The sequence below is a fragment of the Petromyzon marinus genome, chromosome 58 (assembly GCF_048934315.1).
Source record: "Petromyzon marinus isolate PM22_M1 ecotype Great Lakes invasive population chromosome 58, UKy_Petmar_22M1.pri1.0, whole genome shotgun sequence".
In the NCBI taxonomy this organism is placed as follows: domain Eukaryota; kingdom Metazoa; phylum Chordata; class Hyperoartia; order Petromyzontiformes; family Petromyzontidae; genus Petromyzon; species Petromyzon marinus.
Window position 1 is genome coordinate 1,981,812 of NC_133724.1, and position 27,002 is coordinate 2,008,813.

Sequence of the window (27,002 nt, forward strand, 5' to 3'; positions counted from 1 at the left end):
CACCCTGTACACACACACAAACAAACCCTGTACACACACACACCCTGTACACACACACCCTGTACACACACACAAACACACCCTGTACACACACACCCTGTACACACAAACACACCCTGTACACACCCTGTACACACACACCTTGTACACACACACAAAAACACACCCTGTACACACACACACACTAAACACCCCCTTACACACATACACCCTGTACACACACACACAAACACACCCTGTACACACACACACACCCTGTACACACACACACACACCTGTACACACACACACCTGTACACACACACAAACACACCCTGTACACACACACACCTTGTACACACACACATACTACACACCCTGTACACACACACACCCTGTACACACACACACTACACACCCTGTACACACACACACCCTGTACACACACACACTACACACCCTGTACACACACCCTTTACACAACAGCCATTCGCCACTAAGTGGCGGTGACGTCACCACACACACCCCCTTACACACACACCCTGTACACACACTGTACACAAACACACTACACCCCCTTACACACGCACACCCTTACACACACACCCTGTACAGACACACACCCTGTACACACACACACCCTGTACACACACACACCCACACCCTGTACACACACACACACTACACCCTGTACACACACACCCTGTACACACACACCCTGTACACACACACCCTGTACACACACACCCTGTACACACACACACTACACCCCTACCCTACACACAAACCCGACACCCACTGTACACACAGAGGTCACGCGGCGCCCATGACTCAGCGAGACAACAGCCTCCACACAGCTCCAAACTACCCGTCCCACCAGGGGTACACCTACCCGTCTCACCTACCCGTCTCACCCTGGGTACACCTACCCGTCTCACCTACCCGTCTCACCTACCCGTCTCACCTACCCGTCTCACCCTGGGTACACCTACCCCCTCGGAGAACCCTGTCCCTTTAAGACCCCTGGTCCCCCTATCCAGCTCCCCCACCCCTATACACCCCCACCCCTATACACCCCCTCTCCACCATCCCTATAGGAACCCCTCTTCCCACCACGCACCCCCTATCCCACCCTGGACCCCCTTCGCCCTCTCTGGGGGGATGGGGGGGGAGTGGTCGCGCTTACTCTGAGACGATCACCGCGGACCCCCCTGTCGACTGTCCTCCTCGCTCCCAACCCCCAACCCTCCCCCCGCCAAGGGACCCCTGAGGACCCCCTCCGGGTACCCCTGAAGAGCAGCCCCTGGATACGGGGGGGGGGGTGTGGGCAGTCGAACCCCGGCTGCGAACTTCGCCCCCCAGCCTCCAAGCCCACGTGCGCGATCAACCAACAGGGGGTGGGGGGGTCGACTTCCTCGATTATAGAATCGGCTGCGCCTCGCGATTCGCGAATCGACCGGTCGCGCGGCGACGAAGGCGGGTTCGACGCGCGCGCGCGCGGGGGAGGGAGGCGGGGAATCGATACGCGGCGTAAATCGGTTTATCGATTCGCACGACGGCGAGCGAGCGGCAACTCCTCTGTGGGAATCGACGAACTTGCGGAGTTGAATCGACGAGGGGGAATCGCGATCAGCTGTTTTTTTGGTGAAGGTGAGGTCGAGAACCGCGTGGGGAGGGGGGACGCTCGATCCACTGCTGGATGAGACGTGGGGGGGGTCTCTGTGCTCGATCCACTGCTGGATGAGACGTGGGGGGGGTCTCTACGCTCGATCCACTGCTGGATGAGACGTGGGGGGGGGTCTCTACGCTCGATCCACTGCTGGATGAGACGTGGGGGGGGGTCTCTGTGCTCGATCCACTGCTGGATGAGACGTGGGGGGGGGTCTCTACGCTCGATCCACTGCTGGATGAGACGTGGGGGGGGGGTCTCTGTGCTCGATCCACTGCTGGATGAGACGTGGGGGGGGTCTCTACGCTCGATCCACTGCTGGATGAGACGTGGGGGGGGGGGGGGTCTCTGTGCTCGATCCACTGCTGGATGAGACGTGGGGGGGGGGGTCTCTGTGCTCGATCCACTGCTGGATGAGACGTGGGGGGGGGGTCTCTGTGCTCGATCCACTGCTGGATGAGACGTGGGGGGGTCTCTATGCTCGATCCACTGCTGGATGAGACGTGGGGGGGGGTCTCTGTGCTTGATCCACTGCTGGATGAGACGTGGGGGGGGGGGTCTCTGTGCTCGATCCACTGCTGGATGAGTCGTGGGAGCCGTGGGGGGTGCGGTTAAGGGGGGGGAGCTGCTTGACCATACTTCACCACTGTGGTCAGTCGATCATTACAAATTATTGTTGTTAAAAGCTGTGGGGGTAAACTTTAAAGATTGGGGGGCATAGTACAGTGCAATAATTACGGTACAGTGTTAATGATCACGCGGGTACTGGGGGGGTGGTGGGGGGCTGCCCCCCACCAACCTGACGAAGCCTATAGCACCTGTTATGCAGCGTGGTGATATTGGTAGCTCCGTGTGTCTGTCTCCGTGTGTCTCCCTCGCCACTGATGTCAGCCGTGCCCCCAGGGGGGTTGTTGACATTGCGTGGGGTGGATTTTGTTGTGTATAACCGGCTTATGTTGCCTATAACGGGTTTATGTTGCCTATAACCGGCTTATGTTGCCTATAACCGGCTTATGTTGCCTATAACGGGTTTATGTTGCCTATAACCGGCTTATGTTGCCTATAACCGGCTTCTGTTGCTTATATACGGTTTATGTTACCTATAACCGGTGTATGTTGCCTATAACCGGCTTATGTTGCCTATGGCGGGTTTATGTTGCCTATAACCGGCTTCTGTTGCTTATATACGGTTTATGTTGCCTATAACCGGTTTATGTTGCATATGACCGGCTTATGTTGACTATAACCGGCTTATGTTGCCTATAACGGGTTTATGTTGCCTATAACCGGCTTATGTGGCCTATGACGGGTTTATGTTGCCTTTAACTGGTTTATGTTGCCTATAACCGGTTTATGTTGACTATAACCGGTTTATGCTGCCTATAACCTGTTTATGTTGACTATAACCGGTTTATGTTGCATATAACCGGCTTATGTTGGCTATAACCGGCTTATATTGACTATAACCGGTTTATATTGCCTTTAACCGGTTTATGTTGCCTATAACCGGTTTATGTTGCCTTTAACCGGTTTATGTTGCCTCTAACCGGCTTATACCAGGAGGTCGTGGGTTCGATCCTGACCCTGACGCCTGCTGCTGTATATTTGGAGTTTGCGTCTCTCTCTCTCTCCCTCTCCCCGTGGTTGTGTGGATTTAGCTTCGGGTCCACTGGTTTATCCCTCCACAATTAGAGTCGACATCACCACGCGTGCAGAGTATTTGGCGGCTGCTGTGAATTTCCGCACGTTTGGAGGTAGCCAGGTCGCTCACGAAAAAAGAGCGACGTTTCTCAGTGGGGGGGGGCCTTACCTGGTAAAAAAATAAAAAAGTATTATTTTTTAAGTTAACCGAGTCACCGAGGGCAAATCGATCGTTACCATGCGGTGACTCAAGACCGCCGTGCGGTTTGTGCGTCTGTGGGCGTGCCGAAACGTCGGTTCCGTTCATTTGCCAGCATTCCAACTGAAAGCGGCAGCGGCTTAATAATTGCCTGTGAGCGTTGGACAACCATTAGTCCGCAGTGGATAAGACCGTGGCCGCTGATGGTGGTGATGGTGACGATGATATATATATTTTTCTTTTCCACTTGTGTGTTAATCTGTGTGTACCCCGGATATTTTAAAGATGTCAATTCTCCTGCTGTGTATCCTACTGCTGTTCCTCCCGGCCATATCTAGTGCCACACTCAACTCTACAAACGGCTACCCTCGTTACTTTGCGTCCATACTTGTTCGATTTGTCACTACACCTGCAAATGAAACAGCTTATAGACACTTCTACACGCCATCATTGTATCCTTTTAAACCCTATCTTTGTCCCATAACTTCACCAGCACTCCTTCCAAACTTCATTCTGCTCTTAAAAATAACACCATCTGCGAGCTGCTGCTATTCGTCCAAGGTTCGCCGCTCTTCATCCTTTCACAGAAAATACTTGTGCAAACTATTAATTCTACTTTTCTTATTTCTGGGTGGTATTGAGCTTCATCCTGGCCCAAATGTAAAGAACTCGTATAATTCTGTAGATTTTTCTGGCAGAAAAGGTGTTGGTGTTCTACATGTCAACATCAGAGGGCTTGTGATTAAATTAAGTCAAGTAAAACTAGAAGTGGCAAATCTTGACCCGGAGATTTTTTTGCCAAACAGAAACATTTCTCACTCCTGCCGTCAATGACTTGCAGATTACGATTGACAACTACAACCTTTTTCGGCTTGACCGAGGATCTAAAGGAGGTGGAATTGCCATCTCTGTTGGTAATACTATTGCATATTCACCAGCTCACTCCTTGTTTAAAAAATGTTGCTTTGAAGGTCTGGCTCTCAGAATAACTCTCCCAAATAATCAACAGATATTGGTAGTGTGCTGCTATAGACCGCCTAGTGGGAAGGATGGTGAAGCTGCATCTGCACTGAGATAGCTTTTTGGGGGCCTCCCGAAAGGTGAAATAGTTTTTCTCGCACCCAAACTGTATTCACAGATGGTTGGAGGTCAAACAGTGTTGAGATAACAAAAGGTGTTCCACAGGGTTCCATCCTCGACCCCCTCTTGTTCTCTCTTTATGTCAATGACTTGGGCACTGACCTGGATCATGCCAGGGTAAATCTTTTTTTTTTACTGCTGGCGTGATTGCTTAGCTACAGGGTGATTTCAACAAACTACAACATCAGCTAGTTGCTCTTAAACTAGTCCTGAATACCTCCAAAACCAAGGTGTGCTATGCTTCTCACCAGGACTAAAGCAGGAAGTTATTTTTCCCCAATTACATTCATTAAATCATCAAGTAGAGCGAGTCAAGATCTATAAGTATCTTGGGGTCATCCTGGATTCAAAACTGAATTTTGAAGATCACATTGATTATATTGGTAAAAAGACAAAAAAATTGGTTTTCTGTATCGACACAAGCACTGCTTCCCCCCTATGTTCCGTTTGGAATTGATCAAAACTACCATACTGCCTCTACTTGATTACTGTGACATCGTGTGCCCTCTCTAGGTCGACTCAGCCTAAAGCGTCTCCCGCCACCCCCTTGCAGGCGCTTCCCCTGACCCCTGGCCGTGAAAGGGGGCGGCGGCAGCCATGGATATCCTGGGCCGCCTGGTGAGGGGGGCCCTGTCGGCCGTGGCGCCGGGCCTCGCGGGCCCCCTGCAGGCACGGGAGGTGTCCCTGGGCGACTACCGGGGCCTGGAGGCCGTGGCCCAGGAGGGGAGTCTGACGCTGCTGCGGCTCGGCGGCTCCTGGGACGGCCTCCTGCAGCCGGGGCCTGGGGCCACGGTGGCACTCAGGTGCTCGCACACGCACACACGCACACACACGCACACATGCCACCGTGTACACCACACACGCGCACACGCACACACGCCACCGTGTACACCACACACGCGCAGACGCACACACAACAACAACAACAACCGCCATTCGCCACTAAGTGGCGGTGACGTCACCACGACGCTTGTGCCAGGCTATGTGCACCCTGAGGCCACGTGAAGTGTCGAACGCCCGCTGGCAGGAGGTCACGGGGCAGACCCAGGTGCCACGGGTCGACTGACTGAGATGACTGGCTGATGCACCACCTGTGCCCCCTACTGTGGCAACCTGCTGTGCTTTAGCCACCCGGCACTCCGCTCGTTGTTGTGAGCGTCGCTCCTCCGCCCTCCGTTGTTGTTGGAGGGCGACTGCCTCCAACTGCCCAGTAGCGTCCTTCACAAGCCTCCTCCACAGAGGCCGATCTTGACACCGCTGGTACCAGTCATCGGCAAGTCCACTCAGCTCCACGTCCTCCTGTACCACATCACTCCATCTCTTCTTTAGCCCGTGCCACGCCCGCTTAGCCCCCTCAATCCGGCCGAACAAAAGCTGTTTCGGCATGCGGTTGCTGGGCATGCGGGCTACATGACCCAGCCATCGCAGCCTTCCCCGCCGGAGGAGCTCACCGATGGGACCTTGCCCAGATCTTTCAAGGATTTGTGAGCTCCTCACACAATCCAGTCTGGTTAAACCCAGGATGGATCGTAGGCAGGCCTGCCTAAATGTTCCTAACCGGCGAAGATGTTCCATTAGGGGGGTCCACGTTTCGCAAGCGTAGAGAAGGGAGGGAATGACCGTGGCCGAGAAGACCTGAAGCTTAGTGCGGAGCGACAGACCAGGTAGCTTCCACACAGCGTTACGCAACCGATGAAAAGATATTGCCGCTTGACTGATTCGGAGTGAGACCTCTGTTGTTAAACTGGAGCCAGTCATAAGCACACTGCCCAGGTATGGGAAACTCTCCACTCTCTCCACAACTGCCCCATCACCGATTGGGAGTTATGGGGGTGGAGTGTCCGATGGTACAAAATACCCAGGCAGGTGCTTAGTTTTGGTAGGTCTAATGGTAAGGCCCCACCTCTTAGTGGCACGCTCCAGTCTCAGCAGCAGCGTCTCCAACTCCTCCTCTGAATGAGCAGCTATTACCAAATCATCAGCATACATAACGTGGTTGAGCAATAGGGAGCCATCCCTTGACCGCACCCGGGCATCGATCAGCCTCCCATTATATCTGTACCATATGGAGATTCCCCCGGTACAGCTATTGAAGGCTTCACGAACTACGTGGTCAGAATAGATGTTAAATAATGTGGGAGCCAGAGGACATCCCTGTCGCACCCCAAGGTGTACAGGGAATGGCTCTGACTCCCGGCCACGTAGTTTTACCCGGGCCCGCTCACCATTATGAAGGTCCTTAATGATCGTGAGCAGAGGGTCAGGTACTCCAAAAGCACGAAGAACAACCCAGAGCTCAGGCCTACTGATGGTATCATAGGCCTTGACCAGGTCAATAAAGCAGAGATGTAGGTCTTGTTGGAATTCCCTACACCTCTGCTGTAGCAGACGGACAGAAAATATGGCATCTGTGCAGGACCGCCCTTTCCTGAAACCGCATTGGGGCTCCGCAAGCCTCTCCTCAGCGTGCCTGGTAAGGCGATGCTGAATAATCCTTGCCAGGACCTTTCCCGGCACACTGAGGAGTGAGATGCCCCTGTAGTTGTTACAGTCTGTGCGGTCCCCCTTCTTAAAAAGGGGGACCACCAGGGCATCCTTCCAATCCTGCGGAACCCGTCCAGTGGTCCAGACTGTTGTTATGATGTCATATAGGGCAGTCTGTGCACAAACGCCACCCTCCCTCAGCATTTCGCTTGGGAGATCATCTCTGCCTGCTGCCTTTCCTGGTCTCAGACTCTGGATCGCCTTCAGTATTTCCTCAACAGATGGGACCTCAGCCAGCCACTCACAGGGGGTGACCTCTTCCAATATTTGAAGCACCACAGCCTCAGCAGGGTCATCCTCACTTTGTGCCACGATGTTTTCCTGGCTGAGGGATTTTCCCTCCCCCAGGACCTCACAGAAGTGCTCAGCAAATCTGCAAACCTGTTCCTGGGGGTCGGAGATTGGGTCACCGTTTTTTCCTCTAATGATGGTAATAGGTGTGGCGCTGCAGATTACTTTTTTGATGGAGTTAAATAGAGATTTGCGATCACGGGCCACTGAGGCAGACTGCATCTCCTCAGCAACCCGCGACCACCACCCATCCTTGCAGCGCCTCACGGCTCTCCGAACCTCCGAGTGAAGGCTGCAGTAAGCCTCCTCATTCTCTGACGTGGGATTCTGTAGCCGATGACAGTGGACCTGTCGCTTTTTCTCAACCATCCTGAACACCTCCTCTGTAGCCAGGGTCTCTGGGGAGGTCTGGACCGCGTACCCAAAGCAGCCATTGCAGCTGCATGAGTCACAGTCCTCAACCTCGCCCATTTACCCTCGACATCAGGAGGAGTTGGGGACGATGCCAATCCCAGCCGCAAGCGATGATGAAATTCTCGCTTGCAACTTTCATCAGATAACTGAGACCAGGCCACTTTAGGTTGGAATGAGGTCCAGGGTGTACACCCACCACCGGAGTGGAAGAATGGCAGGCGCATCTTACAGATGACTAGTCGATGGTCAGAGGGCAGATCAACTCCACGGTAGGTCCTCGTGTCAAGGACATGGGCTCGCATCCGCTGGTCCGTCACTATGTAGTCCAGCAGACGTTCTTGCTTGGACCCGGCATGCATCCATGATGTTGTGTGGATGCGCCGATGCCGGAACAGCATGTTGGTAATTACAAGCCCATGGGCTGCACAAAAATCTAGCAGCCTCCTACCGTTGTTATTGAGCTGATCTGGCCCATGCCCTCCAATCACTCCAGACCAGGTGCCAGTATCATGACCAACTCGGGCATTGAAGTCACCCAACATAATGACTCTATCCCGAGGGGCCACTTTAGCCAGCACCTGTGACAGGAGGTCATAGAAGGCATCTGACTCATCGGCTTTGCCTGCATCCCTCCACGGATGTTCATCTTCGCTGGGGGCATAAGTAACCACGACCACCATTCCTCGCCTCCGGTTGATGGGAAGGCGAGCCCAAAGTAGCCTGGGGCTTACAGCTTCCCACACCTCACCTCCACGCTCCCACGCCCCCTTCATTCTTTTGTTCAAAAGAAGAGCCACACCCTGTTGTTTGGCAGTCTGCTGCCCCGAGTAGAGGACTGTCCACCCCTCATGGTGGCAGGAGCCAGAGCCGGTCCACCGGACCTCCTGAATGCCACATAGATCCAGGCGGTACCGGTCCAGCTCCCGACAGAGGAGTGGCAGCACACACGCACACGCGCACACACGCACACGCGCACACACGCACACGCGCACACACGCACACGCGCACACACCACCGTGTACACCACACAACCGCGTGCGCTCACCGTGCCACCGCCACCGCCGCGTCACCGCCCACCGCCGTCTCCCCCCAGGCTGTTCCGCGTGTCCGGCGAGCCCGAGGCACGCCGCCTGTTCGCGCTGCTCGCCGAGCGCGTCCTGCCGCTGGTGAGCGGCACCGGCGGCGCGGTGTGGCCGGGCGGCGCCGGCGCGGGGCCGGCCGCCTCGGCGCAGCGCGTGCTGGACGCCCTGCGCGAGCACCCCGAGTGGACGCCGGCCCACCTGGCGGCGCACGCCGGCCTCGTCCACGCCTTCCGGCACAACGCCGTCCTCAGGTAGTGGCGGCCGCGGGGAGCCGTTGGTCGGGACGCCGGTACCGCCGCCGACCCCAACGTTCCCCCTCCGTTGCCGTGTTACATCGCCCCGATCGCCAGGCCGCGTCCTGGACGATAGGTTCCGGTTCCGCGTCGTCACGGTGGCTGAGAGATGTTAACCGCCTCGCCTGGTACGCAGGAGGTTCGTGGGTTCCATCCCGACCCTGGCGCCTGCTGCTGCTGTATGTTTGGAGTCTGAGTGTCTCTCTCATCATCATCACGGTGGCTAGGAGATGTTAACTACCTCGCGTGGTGTGCAGGAGGTCGTGGGTTCGATCCCGACCCTGCTGCTGCTGCTGTATATTTGGAGTCTGCGTGTCTCTCTCTCTCATCATCATCACGGTGGCTAGGAGATGTTAACTACCTCGCCTGGTGTGCAGGAGGTCGCGGGTTCCATCCCGACCCTGGCGCCTGCTGCTGCTGCTGCTGTATATTTGGAGTCTGCGTCTCTCTCGCGTGGATTTTTCCCCACGCGATAGGCCGCTTCCTCGAGCTCTCGTTTCACGACGGCGGTCGCTTCCGGGAAAAAAGCAGCCAAAGAGCTCAGCGGGCCCTCGCGCGCGTTCAAATGAAAAGCGGCCGTCTTGTTGCTGGGCGGCGGAGTGTTCGACGGCAACAAGTTTTGCTTCGTCGCCCATCGCCGTCTCCCCCCCGGCTCGCCCGCGCAGGGACGTGGAGAGCGGCGCCGGCGGAGCGACGCCGCTCGTGGTGGCGGTGAGCGCCGGGGAGCTGGCCTGCGCCTCCGAGCTGCTGGCGTGCGGAGCGCGTGTCGACACGCGGGACGCGCGCGGGGACACGGCGCTGCACCTCGCCGCACGCCGCACCGACCCCGCCCTCCTGCAGGTGCGACGCGCCGCGCTGCGCCGCGCTGCGGCACAACGCACCGCACACACACACGCACACGCGCACGCGCACACACACACACGCGCACACGCGCGCCGGGCAGTGTCGACCCGACCGCCGCTCGCTAACAGCGTGGGTTATGCCGGGGGGGGGGGGGGGCGGCACCTTTTGTTGTCTCGCCGCGTGGCTCAGTGTCTGTGCGAGGCGGCGCACGGCACGCTGGACGGGCCCAGCGGCGCCGGCGAGACGGCGCTGCAGGAGGCCTGCCGGCTGGGCCGCGAGGACGCCGCCCGAGTCCTCCTCCTCGCCGGGGCCGGCACGGGGGGGCCCGGCGCGGGGGGGCCCGGCGCGGGGGGGCCCGGCGCGGGGGGGCCCGCGGGGGAACACGCGGTGCACACCGCCCTGCGGCACGACCAAATCGGGTGCCGTGACTCCCCACGTTACACGTGACACGTGACACACACACACACACGCACACACACACACACACACGGGCGCGTTGTACACCGCGGACTGTCGGGGCTGTTAGCGGGCAGCAGCGCCTACGACGGCCGGCACGGCGCACGAGGGGGTGGGTGGCCAGCACCGTGCCCGGCCGCCTTTGTCTCCCTAAGTGGCGATGTTTACACGCCGCACCGGGTACTCATCTGAGGCTGAGTCGACCTAGGGGAGGCCCAGGACCGGTCACCGGTGTTGGCCGTGAGCAGGAATCGAACTCGGGTTCGCAGCCGGGTTCGTGGTGCAGCGTAGCGCTAACCGCTACACCACCGCTCCCCACAGAGAGACCCACAGCTAAACGCCCACACACCTTACACACACCTTACACACACGTATATAATTCAGCGCATGTGTGTACACGTAGGTGTGTATGCGCGCGTGCGTGTATGTGCGTGTGTGTGTACACGCTTCTACGTGTGCGTGTGTTACGGGACAGTTTTTGTGTACGAGTTGGCACAGTAGCGGGGGTACAGCTGGTGGTGCATCTACCAGCGGTCATCTCAGTCAGCCAACCCATGGCACCTGCTGGGTCTGTCCCGTGACCTCCTGCACCTAGCCTGGCACAGTAAGGGGGTACAGCTGGTGGTGCATCTACCAGTGGTCATCTCAGTCAGCCAACCCATGGCACCTGCTGGGTCTGTCCCGTGACCTCCTCCTGTCAGCGAGCCTTCGACACTTCACGTGGCAGCCTCAAAGTGCACCTAGCCTGGCACAAGCGCCGTGGCGACGTCACCGTCGCTTCGCGGCGAATGGCGGTTGTGTTGGTATTGGTGCGTGTGTGGGTGTGTGTGGGTGTGTGGGTGTGTGTGTGTGCGTGTGTGTGTGTGTGTGCGTGGGTGTGTGTGTGTGGGTGCGTGTGTGTGTGCGTGTGTGTGTGTGGGTGCGTGTGTGGGTGCGTGTGCGTGCGTGTGTGTGTGCGTGTGTGTGTGGGTGTGTGTGTGTGTGCGTGCACACACACACAGCGGTAGTGTAGCGGTTAGCGCGCTGCGCTATGAACCTGGCGACCCGGGTTCGATTCCCGCTCACGGCCAACACCAGTGACGATTATCTGAACCGGTCCCTGGCCTCCCCTAGGTAGACTCAGCCTCAAATGAGTACCTGGTGCGGTGTGTAAACATCGTCACTAGGGAGACAAAGGCGGTCGGGCGTGGTGCTGGTCACCCACCCCCTCGTGTACCGTTCCGGCCTTTATAGGTGCTCGCTAACAGCACTTGCCCCTACAGTCTGTTAAGGCTATACGGGGGATCTTTTTCTTTGTGCGTGTGTGCGTGTGTGCGTGTGTGTGTGTGTGTGCGTGTGTGTGTGTGCGTGTGTGCGTGTGTGTGTGTGCGTGTGTGCGTGTGTGTGTGCGTGTGTGCGTGTGTGTGTGCTCGTGCAGCTGTGTGCAGCTGCTGCTGGATCTGCGCACGGAGCAGCTGGACGCACGCGACGCCAAACACGGAGGCTCGCCCATGCACTGGGCCCGCAGCGCACAGGTTGGGAGTGTGAGCGAGTGTGAGCAAGAGAGTGAGCTACAGAGTGAGCACGTGTCAGCGAGTGTGAGTGTGAGCGAGTGTGAGTGTGAGCGAGTGTGAGCGACTGTGAGTGTGAGCGAGCGTGAGCTAGAGAGTGAGTGTGAGCGAGAGAGTGAGCGAGTGTGAGTGTGAGCGAGTGTGAGCTAGAGAGTGTGTGAGCGAGTGTGAGTGTGAGCTAGAGAGTGTGTGAGCGAGTGTGAGTGTGAGCTAGAGAGTGTGTGAGCGAGTGTGAGTGTGAGCGAGAGAGTGGGTGAGTGTGAGCGAGTGTGAGCTAGAGTGAGCAAGTTTGAGTGTGAGCAAGTGAGCGAGTGTGAGTGTGAGCGAGTGTGAGCTAGAGTGTGAGTGTGAGCGAGAGAGTGAGCGAGTGTGAGTGTGAGCGAGTGTGAGCGAGAGGGTGAGTGTGAGCGAGAGAGTGAGCGAGAGAGTGAGCGAGAGAGTGAGTGTGAATGTGAGCGAGTGTGAGCGAGTGTGAGCGAGAGAGTGAGTGTGAGCGAGTGTGAGCGAGTGTGAGCTAGAGAGTGAGTGTGAGTGTGAGCGAGAGAGTGAGCGAAGTGAGCAAGTGTGAGTGTGAGCTAGAGTACTCTCTCTCTGTGTGTACTCTCTCTCTGTGTGTACTCTCTCTGTGTGTACTCTCTCTCTGTGTGTACTCTCTCTCTCTGTGTGTACTCTCTCTCTGTGTGTACTCTCTCTCTGTGTGTACTCTCTGTGTGTACTCTCTCTCTCTGTGTACTCTCTCTCTGTGTGTACTCTCTCTGTGTGTACTCTCTCTCTGTGTACTCTCTCTCTGTGTGTACTCTCTCTCTGTGTTACTCTCTCTCTGTGTGTACTCTCTCTGTGTGTACTCTCTCTCTGTGTGTACTCTCTCCCTGTGTGTACTCTCTCTGTGTGTACTCTCTCTGTGTGTACTTTCTCTCTGTGTGTACTCTCTCTCTGTGTGTACTCTCTTTCTGTGTGTACTCTCTCTCTGTGTGTACTCTCTCTGTGTGTACTCTCTCTCTGTGTGTACTCTCTCTCTGTGTGTACTCTCTCTCTGTGTGTACTCTCTCTCTGTGTGTACTCTCTCTCTGTGTGTACTCTCTCTCTCTGTGTGTACTCTCTCTCTCTGTGTGTACTCTCTCTCTCTGTGTGTACTCTCTCTCTCTCTGTGTACTCTCTCTCTCTCTGTGTACTCTCTCTCTGTGTACTCTCTCTCTCTGTGTGTACTCTCTCTCTGTGTGTACTCTCTCTCTGTGTGTACTCTCTCTCTGTGTGTACTCTCTCTCTGTGTGTACTCTCTCTCTGTGTGTACTCTCTCTCTGTGTGTACTCTCTCTCTGTGTGTACTCTCTCTCTGTGTGTACTCTCTCTCTGTGTGTACTCTCTCTCTGTGTACTCTATCTCTGTGTGTACTCTCTCTCTGTGTGTACTCTCTCTCTGTGTGTACTCTCTCTCTGTGTGTACTCTCTCTGTGTGTACTCTCTCTCTGTGTGTACTCTCTCTCTGTGTGTACTCTCTCTCTGTGTGTACTCTCTCTCTGTGTGTACTCTCTCTCTGTGTGTACTCTCTCTCTGTGTGTACTCTCTCTCTGTGTGTACTCTCTCTCTGTGTACTCTCTCTGTACTCTCTGTGTGTACTCTCTCTCTGTGTACTCTCTCTCTCTGTGTACTCTCTCTCTGTGTGTACTCTCTCTCTGTGTGTACTCTCTCTCTCTGTGTACTCTCTCTGTGTGTACTCTCTCTCTGTGTACTCTCTCTCTGTGTGTACTCTATCTCTGTGTGTACTCTCTCTCTGTGTGTACTCTCTCTCTGTGTGTACTCTCTCTCTGTGTGTACTCTCTCTGTGTGTACTCTCTCTGTGTGTGTACTTTCTCTGTGTACTCTCTCTCTCTCTCTGTGTACTCTCTCCCTGTGTGTACTCTCTCTCTGTGTGTACTCTCTCTGTGTGTACTCTCTCTGTGTGTGTACTCTCTCTGTGTGTACTCTCTCTCTGTGTGTACTCTCTCTCTCTCTGTGTACTCTCTCTGTGTGTACTCTCTCTGTGTGTGTACTTTCTCTGTGTACTCTCTCTCTCTCTCTGTGTACTCTCTCTCTGTGTGTACTCTCTCTCTCTCTCTGTGTACTCTCTCTGTGTGTGTACTCTCTCTGTGTGTGTACTCTCTCTGTGTGTACTCTCTCTCTGTGTGTACTCTCTCTCTGTGTGTACTCTCTCTGTGTGTGTACTTTCTCTGTGTACTCTCTCTCTCTCTCTGTGTACTCTCTCCCTGTGTGTACTCTCTCTCTGTGTACTCTCTCTCTGTGTGTACTCTCTCTGTGTGTGTGTACTCTCTCTCTCTGTGTACTCTCTCTCTGTGTGTACTCTCTCTGTGTGTGTGTACTCTCTCTCTCTGTGTACTCTCTCTCTGTGTGTACTCTCTCTCTGTGTGTACTCTCTCTCTCTCTGTGTGTACTCTCTCTCTCTCTGTGTGTACTCTCTCTGTGTGTGTACTCTCTCTCTGTGTGTACTCTCTCTCTGTGTGTACTCTCTCTCTGTGTGTACTCTCTCTCTGTACTCTCTGTGCAGGCGGTGCGCCTGCTGGCGGCGCGGGGCGCTGCGCTGGAAGGGCGCAGCCGCAGCGGCGACGCGCCGCTGCACGCGATGGCGCGCAAGCGGCGCCACGAGGCGGCGCTGGCGCTGCTCACGCAGGGAGCGCAGGCGGAGACTCGCGGCGCTCACGGGGACACGCCGCTGCACATCGCCATGCGGGTACGGCGGCGGGGGTCTCCGGGGAGCGCCGTGGGGTCCACGCAGGGGACTCGCGGGGACGCGCTACACGCACTACACGCGCTACACGCACTACACGCACTACACGCACTACACGCGCTACTAGTGCTACACGCACTACACGCACTACACGCGCTACTAGTGCTACACGCACTACACGCACTACACGCGCTACTAGTGCTACACGCACTACACGCACTACACGCGCTACTAGTGCTACACGCGCTACACGCACTACACGCGCTACTAGTGCTACACGCACTACACGCGCTACTAGTGCTACACGCACTACACGCACTACACGCACTACACGCACTACACGCGCTACTAGTGCTACACGCACTACACGCACTACACGCGCTACTAGTGCTACACGCACTACACGCACTACACGCGCTACTAGTGCTACACGCACTACACGCACTACACGCGCTACTAGTGCTACACGCGCTACACGCACTACACGCGCTACTAGTGCTACACGCACTACACGCGCTACTAGTGCTACACGCACTACACGCACTACACGCGCTACTAGTGCTACACGCGCTACACGCACTACACGCGCTACTAGTGCTACACGCACTACACGCGCTACTAGTGCTACACGCACTACACGCACTACACGCGCTACTAGTGCTACACGCGCTACACGCACTACACGCGCTACTAGTGCTACACGCACTACACGCGCTACTAGTGCTACACGCACTACACGCACTACACGCGCTACTAGTGCTACACGCGCTACACGCACTACACGCGCTACTAGTGCTACACGCACTACACGCGCTACTAGTGCTACACGCACTACACGCACTACACGCGCTACTAGTGCTACACGCGCTACACGCACTACACGCGCTACTAGTGCTACACGCACTACACGCGCTACTAGTGCTACACGCACTACACGCGCTACTAGTGCTACACGCACTACACGCGCTACTAGTGCTACACGCACTACACGCGCTACTAGTGCTACACGCACTACACGCGCTACTAGTGCTACACACACTACACGCGCTACTAGTGCTACACGCACTACACGCGCTACTAGTGCTACACGCGCTACACGCACTACACGCTACACGCACTACACGCGCTACTAGTGCTACACGCGCTACACGCGCTACTAGTGCTACACGCACTACACGCGCTACTAGTGCTACACGCGCTACACGCACTACACGCTACACGCACTACACGCGCTACTAGTGCTACACGCGCTACACGCGCTACTAGTGCTACACGCACTACACGCGCTACTAGTGCTACACGCGCTACACGCACTACACGCTACACGCACTACACGCTACACGCACTACACGCTACACGCACTACACGCTACACGCACTACACGCACTACACGCACTACACGTACTACACGCTACACGCTACACACGCTACACACGCTACACGCTACACGCACTACACGCGCTACACGTGCTACACGCTGCACGCTACACGCTACACGCACTACACGCTACACGTGCTACACGTGCTACACGTGCTACACGTGCTACACGCTACACGCTACACGCACTACACGCTACACGCACTACACGTGCTACACGCGCTACTAGTGCTACACGCACTACACGCTACACGCTACACGCGCTACACGCGCTACACGTGCTACACGCGCTACACGCGCTACTAGTGCTACACGCACTACACGCTACACGCTACACGCACTACACGCTACGCGCTACACGCGCTGCACGCGCTACACGCGCTACACACGCTACTAGTGCTACACGCGCTACACGCTACACGCTACACGCGCTACACGCTACACGCTACACGCGCTACACGCGCTACACGCTACACGATGCACACCACGCACTACACGCGCACCGTGCGGTTCGATGACCGTTACGCTACCGCTCCCCACGCACGTAGATGTGTGTGTGTGACACGCGTGTGTGTGACACTCGCGGCGCTGTGCGTGGCTGTAGCTGGACCATCTGGAGATGATCAAACCCCTGATCGTGTTCGGAGCCCAGATGGACTCCACCAACGACGACGGAGAGACCCCCGGGCTCCTGCTGGCTCGCAACAGCACCGGTACCCCCCCGGACCCCCCCCAGTACCCCTCCACACTCCCTCCCTCCTCCACCCCTCCCTCCCCAACTCCCTCTCTCCACTCCCCTCCCTCCCCCACTCCCTCCCCCACTCCCTCCCTCCCTCACTCCTTTCCTCCCTAATTCCCTCCCTAACTCCCTCCCCCCTCTCACTCCCTCCCTCCCTCCCCCACTCTCTCCCGCCACTCCTCTCCCTCCCTCCCCAACTCCATCCCCTCTCTCCCCTCCCTTCCTCCCCCACTCCCTCCCTCCTCTCCCTCCCTCCCTCCCTCTACCACTCCACCACTCCATCCCTTGGCAAATTAGACTCCTATCCTGGCCTCTTGACTCGTCACCTGGTTCCACAAAATCGACGTGAACTTGATATAATTACAATTATTATTATTATTATTATTCATAATTATTATTTACATATTTAAGCAGGAGGGCCACGCTGAAATTTTCGGCAAGCAGCGGCGAGTTGTCCTTGCAATCCACGCGGGAGCAAACCGGAGCACCCGGGGAAAACCCCACGCCTTGCGCGAGGGGGCAACGCTCTATCCCCCGCGAGCAGATTGAATCAACGGGCGGAGGCCAGTCCGCTTTCCACACACTGGCTTCTCCCGGCGAGCTAGGCCACGTCTCCTCCTCGACGCCCACCCATCCTCGCGGCGACCCACCGGCCCTCGCCCCCCGCCTCGGCAGCCTAGTGGCCACCGCCGGCTCCGCCGCGCGGGGTTTTCTGCGCCGTGCCGACGTCGCCGTGCCGTTTCCGCCGCGTCAGGTGGGAACCGCCCCGTGCTCATGGAGATGCTGCACAGCGTAGGGGTCGCGCGGTGCTTCCCTGCCGGGTCGACCCCCGCCTCCCCCACATCGCCCTCCTCGGCGTCGTCCCGGCCCGGGACCCCGGCCCGGCCTCCCCCGCCCAGGCAGAGACCAGCGCGGCCCCTGGGTGAGAGGAGGCGGCGGCGGCGGAGGGCGCCGCCGGTCGCTCGGCCGCCACTCGCCGAGGGGGGGGGGAGCGTCCGAATACAGCAGAGGCACAGCGCGGAACGCACGCGTCAATTTAACACGGAACGCACGCGTCAATATAACACGGAACGCACGTTATAACGCAGAACTCACACGCCGTCATAATTTCCGAACACGCACGCCGTTATAACGGTGGAACGCGCGCGCTGTTATAACGCAAAACGCATGAAGCGCTTCTGCGGCCGTCTGGAACGCTCTTCCTATATTAGGAAGCCATCGAAGCTGTGCAGTTTTAAATCACCACCACCATCATCATCATCATCCAGATTGACGAAACGAATTTCTTTAGAACTTATTTTTGTTGTCCTCTCGGCTGCGTGCGGTGCGACAGAAGTTGAACATTCACACACACGTACAGGACCCAGGTGATTCTCGCAAACGAGACTCTCCATCCCGGGCTGCCGAGTTCTCAGCCGGGGGAAGGATACGAACGTGGAACTCTGCGTGCCTCCCCCCGCAGGCTTTGATGACGTGGTCGCCATGGCGACGGTGATGGCTCCCATGCTGGACATGACGGACGGGCCGCCCCCTCAGCAGCGGTGCGTCACCATGGCAACGCTCGCGGCCACTGCCGTTCCCCCCCCCCTCTCGTACCGCGTCTCCGCGTGTCTCCGTCTCTGTGTGTCTTCGTGTGCCCCTGTCCACTTGTGCCCGTGTCCCATTTCCTGTGTCCCCATGTCCACGTGTCCCCATGTCCACGTGTCCCCATGTCTCACGTCCCCATGTCCCCGTGTCCCCGTGTCCCCGAGTCCCGTGTCCCATGTCTCCGTGTCCCGTGTCCCCGAGTCCTGTGTCTCATGTCCCCGTGTCCCGTGTCCCATGTCCCCGTGTCCCTGAGTCTCACGTCCCCATGTCCCCGTGTCCCGTGTCCCATGTCCCCGTGTCCCGTGTCCCCGAGTCTCACGTCCCCGTGTCCCGTGTCTCACGTCCCTGTGTCTCACGTCCCCGTGTCTCACGTCCCCGTGTCTCACATCCCCATGTTCCCGTGTCCCCGTGGCTCATGTCCCCGTCTCCCGTGTCTCACGTCCACCGTGTCTCACGTCCCCGCGTCCCCCGCGGTGTCCGCGCAGGCGTGAGCGCGTGCTGAGCCTGGACGGCGGAGGGATCCGCGGCCTGGTCCTCATTCAGATGCTGCTGGCGCTGGAGAGGGAGAGCGGCCGCCCCGTGCGGGAGCTCTTCGACTGGGTGGCGGGCACCAGCACGGGCGGCATCCTGGCGCTGGGCATCGTCCACGGTGCGGCCGCCCGCGCGGGGAATCCGCTCGCGAGCACTCGCACGCTCACGGCCACGCACTCACGGCCACGCACGCTCGCACGCTAACGGGGCGAGCGAGAGCGCGCGTGTCCGTGCGTGTCCCCGTAACTCCCCACGTGTCCCCGTATCTCCCCGTGGGTCCGTGCGTATCCCCGTGCACCAGGCAAGTCGCTGGGCCAGCTGCGGGCGCTGTATTTCCGCATGAAGGACGAGGTGTTCCGGGGAGGCCGCCCCTACGACTCGGCGCCGCTCGACAGCTTCCTCAAGCGCGAGCTCGGCGAGCACACCAAGATGACGGACGTCACGCACCCCAAGTGACTACGAGACGCACGCTCGCTCGCGTCGCACGGCGTCACACGGCGTGACGCGTCACGCTCGCGTCACACGTCACACACGCACGTGTCACACGCGCGTCACACGCACGCGCGTCACATGCGCGTCACACATCGCACGCACGTGTCACACGCACGTCACACTCGCACGTGTCATGCACGCGTCGCACACACTTGCGTCGCACGCGTCACACGTCACACACGTCACACACGCACGCGTCACAGTCGCGTGACGCGCACTCGCACGCGTCCGGACACACGTCGCGCACACACACTCGTCACACACACTCGTCACACGCACTCGCTCGTGCGTCACACGCACATACAAGCCACAAACACATGTATCACTCACCCATGTGTATGCACGTGCTGCGTGTGTGTGTGGTTTATGTGTGGTGAGCGGCGGTGTAGCGATTAGCGCTACGCTGCGCTACGAACCTGGCGACCCGGGTTCGATTCCCGCTCACGGCCAGCACCAGTGACGATTATCTGAACCGGTCCCGGGCCTCCCCTAGGTCGACTCACCCTCAAATGAGTACATTCTGTGGTGTGTAAATATCGCCTTTAGGGATACAAAGGCGGCCGGGCATGGTGCTAGCCACCCACCCTCGGCCTTCATAGGTGCTACGCGCTAACAGCACTTGCCCCTACAATCTGTTCAGGCTACACGGGGGATCTTTGTCTTTGTTGTCGTGTGCAGGGTGTTGGTGACGGCTGTTCTGGCAGATAGACACCCGGCAGAGCTACACCTCTTCCGGAACTACACCCCTCCCACGCCAACAACACCGCCAGCCTCACCCTGCCACTCACCCAGCGAGACGTTCCAGCCTCTCACCCCACCCAGCGGTACCACTCACCACTCACCGCCCGCCACTCACCGCCCGCCACTCACCGCCTGCCACTCACCACCCGCCACTCACCACACACTACTCACCGCACGCCACTCACCATGCGTCACTCACCGCACGCCACTCACCACACACCACTCACCGCACGCCACTCACCACTCACCGCACGCCACTCACCGCACACCACACACCACACACCACTCACCGCACGCCACTCACCACTCCCACACACCACACACCACTCACCATCCGCCACTCACCGCACGCCACTCGCCACGCGTCACTCACCACACCTCACCATGCCTACCGTGTGCCCCCCCCCCCCTGTCTCCTCCACGCCCCCCGCGTTTGTTCCCCCTGAGCGTTCCTCCCCCCCGTGCCCCCCCCCGTGCCCCCCCCGTGCCCCCCCCGTGCCCCCCCCGTGCCCCCCCCCCCCCCCCCGAGTAGAGCAGCTGGTGTGGCGTGCGGCGCGCAGCAGCGGGGCGGCCCCCACCTACTTCCGTCAGATGGGGCGCTTCCTGGACGGGGGCCTCCTGGCCAACAACCCCACGCTGGACGCTCTCACAGAGCTGCAGCAGCACCGCACGCAGCACGTGGGACAACCTGTCTCACCCACGTGTCTCCATCTGTCTCACCCACCCACCCCATGTCTCCATCTGTCTCACCCACCCACCCCATGTCTCCATCTGTCTCACCCACACCCCCCGTGTCTCCGTCTGTCCCCCACCCCGTGTCTCCGTCTGTCTCCCACACCCCCCGTGTCTCCGTCTGTCCCCCCCACCCCCCGTGTCTCCGTCTGTCTCCCACACCCCCCGTGTCTCCGTCTGTCCCCCCCACCCCCCGTGTCTCCGTCTGTCTCACCCACCCCGTGTCTCCGTCTGTCTCACCACATCTCCGTGTGTTCCCCGTGTCTCGGTGTGTTCCCCTGTGTCTCCGTCTGTCTCCATCTGTCTCCGTCTGTCTCCGTCTGTCTCCCCACATCTCCGTGTGTCTCCCGTGTGTCTCCCGTGTGTCCCCCGTGTGTCCCGTGTCTCCGCATCAAGGTGGCACCTGGCTCTGCCATTTCGCTGCGGTGACTATCAGATGTTAACTCCCTCGCCTGGTATGCAGGAGGTCGTGGGTTTGATCCCGATCCTGACACCTGTATATTTGGCGTTTAGAGTATTTTACTGCTACAAATTTCCACACGACAATGATCAGCCACTTTCGTGAGCTATAATTTGTGGCCAGGTCACTTCTGAAAGAGAGCTTTACAGCTCAGTGGGCCTTACCTGGTAAAATATAAAATAGTTTTTAATCTCCTGTGTCTCCCCGTGTCTCCCCATATCTCCCCATGTCTCCCCGTGTCTCTCCTGTTTTCCCGTGTCTGCCCGTGTCTCTCCGTGTCTCCTTGTCTCTCTCTGTGTCTTCCCCGGTGGCCTGTGTCTCCTCGTGTCTCTCTGTGTCTCCTTGTGTCTCCCCTGGTGCCCTGTGTCTCCCCATATCTCCCCTTGTCTCCCCGTGTCTCCCTGTGTCTTTCCTGTTTCCCCGTGTCTCCCCGTGTCTCTCCGTGTCTCCCCGTCTCTCTCTGTGTCTTCCCTGGTGGCTTGTGTCTCCCCGTGTCTCCCCGTGTCTCCTTGTGTCTCCCCTGGTGCCCCGTGTCTCCCCGTGTCTTTCAATGCCTCTCCCCGCCTCCTCGCGTCTCTACGTGGGATGCAGTGGCGCTGAGCGGTCCGCGCCCTGCGCCACAAACCCCCGAGTTAGGTCGACTCAACCTTAAAGGAATGCTTAGCGTGGTCTTAATTAAAACGTCGCCGCTGGGGAGACAAAGGCGGCCGAGGCGTGGCGCTGACCGCACCGCCAACCTCGCGCGCCCCGCCGGCCTTCACACAGCCGCCGCTGCTCGCTTGACAGCACTTGCCCCCGGCAGTCTGCGAAGGCTACACGGGGGAACTTTGTGGTTGGTGTGCGTGTGCATGGGGAGCGGTAAGCGCAGCGGTTAGCGCTACGAACCTGGCGACCTGGGTTCGATTCCCGCTCACGGCCAACACCGGTGGCGATTATCTCAACCGGCCCTGGGGTCTCCCCTAGGTCGACTACTTAGGGCGGTGTGTGTAGTAGTAAACGTCGCCACTGGGGGACACAGTCGGCAGGGCGTGGGTGCCGGCCACCCACCCCCTCGTGCTCCGTGCCGGCCTTCGCTCGCCAACAGCACTTGCCCCAGCAGTCTGTTAGGCCTACACGGGGGACCTTTGTCTTTGTGTGCCGCAGGGGTGCGCGGGCCCCCTGCGGGCCGTGGTGCTGTCGCTGGGCACGGGGCGGCCCCCGCGGGAGCGCGTGAGCTCTGCGGACGTCTTCCGCCCCACCAACCCCTGGCAGCTGGCACAGAGCGTGTTTGGAGCGCGGGAGCTGGGCCGCCTCATGGTGGACTGTGTACGACGCTCACGCTCGCCCGCCCGACCGCTCGCTCGACCGCTCGCCCGTTCGCTCGACCGCTCGCCCGTTCGCCCGCTCGCTCGCTCGCTCAATTGCTCGTACAGAATCGGAGTCAGAATGCTTATTCGCACTGGCTGAATCCGATGAGCTACAAAGCTCTTTTTCACAGGCGGCAAGTCGGGCCGGGACAGAGCGTTACCACCACGCTCGCCACGCTCGCTCGCTTGGTCGCTCGCACGCTCAAATGTTCGCTCGCTCGCTCTCGCTCAATCTCTCACACTCCTCGTGTCCTCTCGTGTCCCCGCCGCGTGTCCCCTGTGCAGTGCACGGACGCGGAGGGGCGCCCTGTGGACCGGGCCCGGGCCTGGTGCGACTCCCTGCAGGTTCCCTTCTTCCGGTGCGACTCCTGGCCCAGGCGACGCTCACCGCAGTCACCACGCTCACCACAGTCACCACGCTCACCACGGTCACCACGCTCACCACAGTCACCACGCTCACCACAGTCACCACGCTCACCACAGTCACCACGCTCACCACGGTCACCACGCTCACCACGGTCACCACGCTCACCACAGTCACCACGCTCACCACAGTCACCACGCTCACCACGGTCTCCACGCTCACCGCAGTCACCACACTCACCACAGTCACCACGCTCACCACGGTCTCCACGCTCACCACGGTCTCCACGCTCACCACGGTCTCCACGCTCACCACGGTCACCACGCTCACCACAGTCACCACGCTCACCACGGTCTGCACGCTCACCGCAGTCACCGCAGTCGCCACGCTCACCACAGTCACCACGCTCACCTCTGCATGTTACTGCGTGTGCTGTGTTTTCTGTGTGTGCCGCGTTTGTGTGTGAGTGTGCTATGTGTGTGTGCGTGTGTATGAGTGTGCTATGTGTGTGTGTGTGCGTGTATGAGTGTGCTATGTGTGTGAGTGTGCTATGTGTGTGAGTGTGCTATGTGTATGAGTGTGCTATGTGTGTGTGTGCGTGTATGAGTGTGCTGTGTGTGTGTGCATGTATGAGTGTGCTATGTGTGTATGCATGCGCGTGTATGAGTGCTATGTGTGTGTGCGTGTATGAGTGTGCTATGTGTGTGTGTATGAGTGTGCTATGTGTGTGTGCGTGTATGAGTGTGCTATGTGTGTGTGTATGAGTGTGCTATGTGTGTGTGCGTGTATGAGTGTGCTGTGTGTGTGTGTATGAGTGTGCTATGTGTGTGTGCGTGTATGAGTGCTATGTGTGTGTGTGCGTGTATGAGTGCTGTGTGTGTGCGTGTATGAGTGCTATGTGTGTGTGTGTGCGCGTGTATGAGTGCTATGTGTGTGTGTGTGCGCGTGTACGAGTGTGCTATGTGTGTGTGTGTGTGTGCGTGTACGAGTGTGCTATGTGTGCGCGTGTATGAGTGTGCTATGTGCGTGTGCGTGTATGAGTGTGCTATGTGTGTGTGTCTGCGTGTATGAGTGTGCTATGTATGTGTGTGCGTGTATGAGTGTGCTATGTATGTATGTGTGTGCGTGTGCGTGTATGAGTGTGCTATGTGTGTGTGTGTGCGCGTGTATGAGTGTACTATGTGTGTGAGTGTGCGCGTGTATGAGTGTGCTATGTGTGTGTGCGTGCGCGTGTATGAGTGTGCTATGTGTGTGTGTCTGTGTGTATGAGTGTGCTATGTATGTGTGTGTGCGTGTATGAGTGTGCTATGTGTGCGTGTGCGTGTATGAGTGTGCTATGTGTGTGTGTGTGCGCGTGTATGAGTGTACTATGTGTGTGAGTGTGCGCGTGTATGAGTGTGCTATGTGTGTGTGCGTGCATGAGTGTGCTATGTGTGTGTGTGTGCGCGTGTATGAGTGTGCTATGTGTGTGAGTGTGCTATGTGTATGAGTGTGCTATGTGTGTGTGTGCGCGTGTATGAGTGTGCTACGTGTGTGTGCGTGTATGAGTGTGCTATGTGTGTGTGTGTGTGTATGAGTGTGCTATGTGTATGAGTGTGCTATGTGTGTGTGTGCGTGTATGAGTGTGCTATGTGTGTGTGTGTGTGCGTGTATGAGTGTGCTATGTGTGTGTGTGTGCGCGTGTATGAGTGTGCTATGTGTGTGTGTGTGTGTATGAGTGTGCTATGTGTATGAGTGTGCTATGTGTGTGTGTGCGTGTATGAGTGTGCTATGTGTATGAGTGTGCTATGTGTGTGTGTGCGTGTATGAGTGTGCTATGTGTGTGTGTGTGTGCGTGTATGAGTGTGCTGTGTGTGTGTGTGCGCGTGTATGAGTGTGCTATGTGTGTGTGTGCGTGTATGAGTGTGCTATGTGTATGAGTGTGCTATGTGTGTGTGTGTGTGCGTGTATGAGTGTGCTATGTGTGTGAGTGTGCTATGTGTATGAGTGTGCTATGTGTGTGTGTGTATGAGTGTGCTATGTGTATGAGTGTGCTATGTGTGTGAGTGTGCTATGTGTATGAGTGTGTGCGTGTATGAGTGTGCTATGTGTGTGAGTGTGCTATATGTATGAGTGTGCTATGTGTGCGTGCGTGTGCGTGTATGAGTGTGCTATGTGTATGAGTGTGCTATGTGTGTGTGTGTGTGCGTGTATGAGTGTGCTATGTGTGTGTGTGTGCGCGTGTATGAGTGTGCTATGTGTGTGTGTGTATGAGTGTGCTATGTGTATGAGTGTGCTATGTGTATGAGTGTGCTATATGTGCGTGCGTGCGTGCGTGCCGCGCGTGCAGGCTGAGCCCCCAGCTGCGCGAGGACGTGGCGCTGGACGAGGTGCGTGATGCCGTGCTGGTGGACGCGCTGTGGGACACGCAGGTTTACCTGCACTCACAGCGCGCGCAGCTCTCCCGCCTCGCTCGACTCCTCACCACCGACACCGACGCCCCGTGACCCCGTCCTCGCCGCCGTCGCCGCCCCGTGACCTCCTCACCGCCATTCTCCTCCTCGCCCACCTCCTCACCACTGCCACCAAATTCCGGTGACCTCACCACCCACCACCGACTCCCCGTGAGCTAGTCGCTCACCTCGCCCACCACCAAACTAGTGCCTCGTAATTTCACCCCAGACCCTCTCACCTCCCCTCTCACCTCCCTCCTCACACCTCCTCACCCCTCACCTCCTCACCAGACCCCCTCATCCGTCACGTGACCATGCAACTACTGCTATGGGCCGCCAGCACAGCGGGTGGTGCTGCTGGTGGTGGTGGTGGGGGGTTGCCACCCATCTTGGTTTCTCCAGGGGTTGTCTCCTCGAGGAGAAGGCAGCAGCTCCGCTCCCGGGAGATCTCTGCCTCCTCCCGGGAGACGTCAAGAGCCCCCCGGGTTTTTGTCTGGAGGGTTGGCGCGTCACTCGCGCGCGAGCTCCTGCAACTCCATTTCCAACAGACGAGCGCCTGCAAAGGGCGCTCGTGTAACCGGCACTGCCAGCAATGAATTGCCCAAGTTCTGCGGTCCTGTGTTGTGGGTGCGCGGCCAGCTCCATTTGTTACGTGCGCCGGGGAAAATCCACGGCCTTGCGCGAGGGGGCAACGCTCTATCCCCCGCGCTGGAGATTAGCCCACGCGCTTTTCCGTCCCGCGTTCGCCTGGGGGGTACGTCCCCTCCTCGACGCCCACCCGCGCGTAGAAGGGTGGGGAGTTCCACGGCCCCATCCGTGTGTGATCCACCAACCCCGACCCTCGCCGCTGCCTCCACGGGCGCTAGCCACCCCCCCCCCTCCGCCCGCCCGCAGCCCCCCGCTAGTGCGGCGGCGTGAATGAAGTTGCCCTCGGTGCCCGCCCTGAGCCCGTGAGGGTGACCGTGGCATTATGGGGAGATCCCTAATCTGATGGAAGCCCCTCCGCTCACTTGCCACTCGTCGCTCGGTCGGCCGATCGGCTGAGCCGCGGTGAGCTGACGCGCTCCGTGGACGCCGGGGGGGGGGGGGGGGGCAACGGGGGAGGGAGGGGGATGGAGGGGGGTCAGGGGGGGGGGCACTGCCCCCTCTCCGTGGGGGGAGGGGGTGCAGTGTTTGTGTGGCGTCACGGCTGCGCTCCCACGAGTCCCTTGGTTTCAGGTCGTGGCCAGAAATCGGTGATGGCGGACGCCTGGAGCGGCGGTCCCTGGCCTCCTCCTCCCCGTAGATCGCCTCGGCCTTAATTATGTACCTGGCGTGGTGTGTAGTAAAGTAAGTAAAGTGTAAAATAAAAACTTGATCAGGGCTGGGGAGACAAAGGC

The 27,002-nt window shown here is 58.2% G+C and overlaps 1 protein-coding gene across 3 annotated transcripts; it reads left to right on the top strand.

Moving 5' to 3' along the window:
- Positions 1-1,550: 1,550 nt before the first annotated feature.
- PLA2G6 (phospholipase A2 group VI) lies at positions 1,551-26,710 on the top strand. 3 transcript variants are annotated; one of them, XM_076052834.1, is made up of 17 exons: positions 1,551-1,629; positions 5,182-5,431; positions 8,971-9,210; positions 9,918-10,092; positions 10,285-10,514; positions 11,969-12,065; positions 14,642-14,824; positions 16,804-16,912; positions 17,693-17,860; positions 18,401-18,479; positions 19,011-19,174; positions 19,358-19,508; positions 20,227-20,372; positions 20,822-20,967; positions 22,625-22,786; positions 23,113-23,186; positions 25,521-26,710. In XM_076052834.1, the coding sequence occupies exons 2-17, from the start codon at positions 5,226-5,228 to the stop codon at positions 25,675-25,677; spliced, it is 2,487 nt and encodes an 828-aa protein (XP_075908949.1). In that variant the 5' UTR covers positions 1,551-1,629; positions 5,182-5,225; the 3' UTR covers positions 25,678-26,710. The 3 variants fall into 3 exon arrangements, with proteins under 3 accessions (XP_075908949.1, XP_032832094.2, XP_075908950.1); XM_032976203.2 differs by having other exon boundaries at positions 1,561-1,629; positions 5,142-5,431; XM_076052835.1 differs by lacking the exon at positions 1,551-1,629 and adding an exon at positions 3,088-4,402.
- The last annotated feature ends 292 nt before the right edge of the window (positions 26,711-27,002 follow it).